Raw genomic sequence first — 6,551 nt, 5'->3', positions numbered from 1 at the left:
ATCCTACACTGTCAGCTAAAGACTTACAGAAATCTCTGGAACATGCTAACATCTCTGTTGACGAGTCTACGATATGTAAAACACTAAACAACAACAAGACAACGAACCAATGAATCAAATGAAGAAAATACGCCTTCTGGAGTGGCCCAGTCAGAGTACTGACCTCAACCCGATTGAGATGCTGTGGCATGACCTCAAGAGAGCGGTTCACACCTGACATCCCAAGAATATTGCTGAACTGAAACAGTTTTGTAAAGAGGAATGGTCCAAAATTCCTCCTGACCGTTGTGCAGGTCTGATCCGCAACTACAGAACATGTTTGGTTGAGGTTATTGCTGCCAAAGCAGGGTCTACCAGTTATTAAATCCAAGGGTTCACATTTTCCCACCCTGCACTGTGTTTACAAGGTGTGTTCAATAAAGACATGAACACGTATAATAGTTTGTGTGTTTTTAGTAGACTGTGTTGGTCTATTGTTGTAACTTAGATGAAGATCAGATCAAATTTCATGACAAATTTATGTAGAAATCTAGGTAAAGGGTTCACATAATTTTTCTTGCAACCGTATATTGTTGTAAGCAGCTTTGACATACAGTAGGCTACATGTAACCGTCACAACAATCATCAGTCTCCAATTAAAGATGACTAAATCAGAGTCAACACAGCACACTGTCTCTGCGTGTATTTGCTTTGTGGCTTTTGTTCAGGGCTTTGCTTTCATCACGGCCCAATACAGAGAGCAAACCTATCCTAACCAGCAGCCGCTGGCTAAATCCTACCGTTCAAACGCCCTATCTATTTATCTCAACTAGCTACAGCCGTGTGTGTGTGTGTTCCTGTCTGTCTGTCTGTCTGGGGCAGCAAACTGATACAGCTTAGGCCAGTGCTCAGTACTGGTTCTTAGAGTAACAGAGTCTGTTATGCATTTGATGTACAAGATATGAACTTTACTTCCCTACAGGAGCCTACATTTGTGGTTTATTAAAACAAAACAAAACAAACCCAGGTCACCAGCATGCAGTTAGTTCTAGCGGTTTAAGATTGAGTGAGTCTCCCTCGACTCAGCTAGAGCCTTCCAGACTGTTCTGTTGTCTGCCGTGACTATGTAGCACTGCTTTAATCCGATTATAGCTCAGGCACATAGGGCTTGATAAGAGGTTTACTGACTGAGGTCTCTGGACAGTCCACCTTTACCACAAGTAATTTCAAACCGCAACACTAACTATCTGGTGTCCTATTTTTGGCAGAAATTTTCATATTATCATTATTTCATCTATATTCTGAATATTCACACTCTTATTTTTTGGACCCCTCCACGATTGTTATTCAAGACAAACGCCGAGGATGGCTGATCAGCTGCAGGATGTCATCCAGAGATGGGTAAGCTAACATGCTAACAGTGGCTCATATAAGAATGATAAGAACTAGCTACGCTTAATATAATATCATTGCTAAGACATTTTCAACAATAATATGACTAATCAGATGCATAATATTGTCAGAATTATTACTTTGAACTAGCTGTCTCTGCGAGTGGTGTCAGTTGGCATCTTGTATCTGTACAGCGAAAAGCCGTGGTGGAAGATGGTTTAAGGCCAGAGGACCATGAGCTGTTCCAGAATGCTGGATTGGCGTATATTAATCAGGGTGACACGACACAACTGCTAGACTTCATTCAGGATGAGAAGAACCAGGTAAATGCATCGATCGCCATCACATTCGCAAGCCCTCCAATGAAAACCCCTCTCATGCGCCGCTAAGTGAGTAATTCAATTCAAAGATATCCTAAGAAGAATCACACCTTACTGTTACAGAGTGAACCGGGAGGACATTGGGTGCTTTTACACTGCTCTATTTGTGAAAATTGTTGTAAAATATACCTTGTGTTTGACACATTTTTACACATTGACAGTGTAGTGTAGTAGATTCCAGTCCCAGAGGCCGATAATGGTGATGACAGACACATGCACACTCTAGTCTCCTCTGTGACAACATCAGCAAGTCTACTACTACAGCTAACAGTACAGGCCACTTTGCTACATTGCCACCATAGACATATAGTGTGCATCCCAAATGGCACCCTATTCCCTACATAATGCAATACTTTTGACCAGGGCCCATAAGGCTATAGTGTGCATCCCAAGTAGTGCACTATGTAGACAATAGGGTGCCATTTGCGATGTATACATAAAATAACGATCGCTTCTCTGCCACTACCCAGAGCTTGTTGTTGGGCTGTTGACCTGAAGGTGTCAGGACTGAACCAGCCGATATTCAGTCAGATTTCTCGCTCCAGTGATGGTGACCCTGTTTGGAAAGGCTCTTCTCTAAGTGCCCTTGGTTGTCCCTGCTCTCCACGCCTTCTTTTGCTCTAAACCCTACACTTACAGGAGCATGTGTCAGGGTGGTTTTTCAAAGTCTTTAAGGAGCTAAAAGAGCCTCAGGAGGTATATGGGTTGAAGATATTGAATTGACTCACAAATGAAAAATCTGTGAGAAAAACCTCAACTTGGACAAAAAGTATTATCTAACTGTAGTGAAGGGATATTCACTTTAAAAAGAAAACATGGAATGGAAATGTAGTTAATTTTGATGGAGTCATAACAGGGTCTATAGATACCTCGCTAGGATGACATGGAGTCATAACAGGGTCTATAGATACCTCGCTAGGACGTCATGGAGTCAGACAAGGGTCTATAGCTACCTCGCTAGGATATCATGGAGTCATAACAGGGTTTATAGCTACCTCGCTAGGATATCATGGAGTCATAACAGGGTTTATAGCTACCTCGATAGGATGTCATGGAGTCATAACAGGGTCTATAGATACCTCGCTAGGATGACATGGAGTCATAACAGGGTTTATAGCCACCTCGATAGGATGTCATGGAGTCATAACAGGGTCTATAGCTACCTCGCTAGGACATCATGGAGTAATAACAGGGTTTATAGCTACCTCGCTAGGATATCATGGAGTAATAACAGGGTCCGTAGCTACATTGCTAGGACATCATGGAGTCAGACAAAGGTCTATAACTACCTCGCTAGGATGTCCTGGAGTCATAAAAGGGTCTATAGCTACCTCGCTAGGACATCATGGAGTGATACTAGGATCTATAGCTACCTCGCTAGGTCATATGGAGTCAAAACAGGGTCCAGTGCTACCTCGGTAAGACATCATGGAATCATAACAGGGTCTATAGCTACCTCGCTAGGACATCATGGAGTCATACAACAGTCTATAGCTACCTCGCTAGGACATCATGGAGTCATAACAGGGTCTATAGCTACCTCACTAGGACATCATGGAGTCATAACAGGGTCTATAGCTACCTCGCTAGGACATCATGGAGTCATAACAGGGTCTATAGCTACCTCGCTAGGACATCATGGAGTAATAACAGGGTCTATAGCTACCTCGCTAGGACATCATGGAGTAATAACAGGGTCTATAGCTACCTCGCTAGGACGTCATGGAGTCATAAAAGGATCCATAGCTAGATCTTTAGAAAATCATGGAGTAATAACAGGGTCCATAGCTACCTTTCTAGCACATCATGGAGTCATACAACAGTCTATAGCTACCTCGCTAGGACGTCATGGAGTGATTCAAGGGTCTATAGCTACCTCGCTAGGACATATGGAGTCAAAACAGGGTATATAACTACCTCGCTAGGACATCATGGAGTCATAACAGGGTCTATAGCTACCTCGCTAGGACATCATGGAGTCATAACAGGGTCTATAGCTACCTCGCTAGGACATCATGGAGTAATAACAGGGTCTACAGCTACCTCGCTAGGACATCATGGAGTAATAACAGGGTCTATAGCTACCTCGCTAGGACATCATGGAGTCATAACAGGGTATATAGCTACCTCACTAGGACATCATGGAGTCATACAAGGGTCTATAGATACCTCGCTAGGATGTCATGGAGTCATAACAGGGTCTATAGCTACCTCGCTAGGACATCATGGAGTAATAACAGGGTCTACAGCTACCTCACTAGGACATCATGGAGTAATAACAGGGTCTATAGCTACCTCGCTAGGAAATCATGGAGTAATAACAGGGTCTACAGCTACCTCGCTAGGACATCATGGAGTAATAACAGGGTCTACAGCTACCTCGCTAGGAAATCATGGAGTCATAACAGGGTCTATAGCTACCTCGCTAGGACTTTATGGAGTCATAACAGGGTCTATAGCTACCTCGCTAGGACATCATGGAGTAATAACAGGGTCTACAGCTACCTCGCTAGGACATCATGGAGTCATAACAGGGTCTACAGCTACCTCGCTAGGATGTCATGGAGTCATAACAGGGTCTATAGCTACCTCGCTAGGACGTCATGGAGTGATTCAAGGGTCTATAGCTACCTCGCTAGGACGTCATGGAGTTATTCAAGGGTCTATAGCTACCTCGCTAGGACATCATGGAGTAATAACAGGGTCTACAGCTACCTCGCTAGGACATCATGGAGTAATAACAGGGTCTACAGCTACCTCGCTAGGACATCATGGAGTAATAACAGGGTCTACAGCTACCTCACTAGAACATCATGGAGTCAAACAAGTGTCTATAGCTACCGCGCTAGGACATCATGGAGTCATAACAGGGTCTATAGGTTCCTCGCTAAGACATCATGGAGTCATAACAGGATCTATAGCTACCTCGCTAGGACATCATGGAGTCATAACAGGGTCTTACTTACCTCACTAGGACATCATGGAGTCATACAAGGGTCTATAGGTACCTCGCTAGGACTTCATGGAATCAGACAAGGGTCTGTAGCTACCTCACTAGGACATATGGAGTCATAACAGGATCTATAGCTAACTCGCTAGGACATCATGGAGTCATAACAGGGTCTATAGGTTCCTCGCTAGGACATCATGGAGTCATAACAGGGTCTATAGCTACCTCGCTAGGACATCATGGAGTCATACAAGGGTCTATAGCTACCTCGCTAGGATGTCATGGAGTCATAACAGGATCTATAGCTACCTCGCTAGGACATCATGGAGTCATAACAGGGTCTACAGCTACCTCGCTAGGACATCATGGAGTCATAACAGGGTCTACAGCTACCTCGCTAGGACATCATGGAGTCATAACAGGGTCTATAGCTACCTCGCTAGGACATCATGGAGTAATAACAGGGTCGACAGCTACCTCGCTAGGACATCATGGAGTCATAACAGGGTCTATAGCTACCTCGCTAGGACATCATGGAGTAATAACAGGGTCGACAGCTACCTCGCTAGGACATCATGGAGTCATAACAGGGTCTATAGCTACCTCGCTAGGACATCATGGAGTAATAACAGGGTCTACAGCTACCTCGCTAGGACATCATGGAGTCATAACAGGGTCCATAGCTACCTCGCTAGGACATCATGGAGTCATAACAGGGTCTATAGCTACCTCACTAGGACATCATGGAGTCATACACGGGTCTATAGCTACCACGCTAGGACATCATGGAGTTATAACAGGGTCTACAGCTACCTCGCTAGGACATCATGGAGTAATAACAGGGTCTACAGCTACCTCGCTAGGACATCATGGAGTCATACACGGGTCTATAGCTACCTCACTAGGACATCATGGAGTCATAACAGGGTCTATAGCTACCTCGCTAGGACATCATGGAGTCATAAAAGGATCCATAGCTAGATCTTTAGAAAATCATGGAGTAATAACAGGGTCCATAGCTACCTTTCTAGCACATCATGGAGTCATACAACAGTCTATAGCTACCTCGCTAGGACGTCATGGAGTGATTCAAGGGTCTATAGCTACCTCGCTAGGACATATGGAGTCAAAACAGGGTATATAACTACCTCACTAGGACATCATGGAGTCATACAAGGGTCTATAGCTATCTCGCTAGGATGTCATGGAGTCATAACAGGATCTATAGCTACCTCGCTAGGACATCATGGAGTAATAACAGGGTCTACAGCTACCTCGCTAGGACATCATGGAGTCATAACAGGGTCTATAGCTACCTCGCTAGGACATCATGGAGTAATAACAGGGTCTACAGCTACCTCGCTAGGACATCATGGAGTAATAACAGGGTCTACAGCTACCTCGCTAGGACATCATGGAGTCATAACAGGGTCTATAGCTACCTCGCTAGGACATCATGGAGTCATAACAGGGTATATAGCTACCTCACTAGGACATCATGGAGTCATACAAGGGTCTATAGATACCTCGCTAGGATGTCATGGAGTCATAACAGGGTCTATAGCTACCTCGCTAGGACATCATGGAGTAATAACAGGGTCTACAGCTACCTCACTAGGACATCATGGAGTAATAACAGGGTCTATAGCTACCTCGCTAGGAAATCATGGAGTAATAACAGGGTCTACAGCTACCTCGCTAGGACATCATGGAGTAATAACAGGGTCTACAGCTACCTCGCTAGGAAATCATGGAGTCATAACAGGGTCCATAGCTACCTCGCTAGGACTTTATGGAGTCATAACAGGGTCTATAGCTACCTCGCTAGGACATCATGGAGTAATAACAGG

The 6,551-nt window shown here is 44.4% G+C and overlaps 1 protein-coding gene across 1 annotated transcript in view; it reads left to right on the top strand.

Moving 5' to 3' along the window:
• Window positions 1-1,198: 1,198 nt before the first annotated feature.
• LOC139541368 (glomulin-like) overlaps window positions 1,199-6,551 on the top strand; it is a 103,051-nt gene continuing 97,698 nt past the window's right edge. Inside the window, exons 1-2 of the mRNA XM_071345954.1 lie at window positions 1,199-1,380; window positions 1,566-1,694. Of these exons, the coding sequence (XP_071202055.1) occupies window positions 1,345-1,380; window positions 1,566-1,694 (165 nt within the window). The 5' untranslated portion in view covers window positions 1,199-1,344. The remainder of the gene's footprint in view (window positions 1,381-1,565; window positions 1,695-6,551) is intronic.

The sequence above is a fragment of the Salvelinus alpinus genome, chromosome 16 (genome assembly GCF_045679555.1).
Source record: "Salvelinus alpinus chromosome 16, SLU_Salpinus.1, whole genome shotgun sequence".
Lineage (NCBI taxonomy): Eukaryota > Metazoa > Chordata > Actinopteri > Salmoniformes > Salmonidae > Salvelinus > Salvelinus alpinus.
This window is presented reverse-complemented; position numbering and strand designations above follow the sequence as displayed.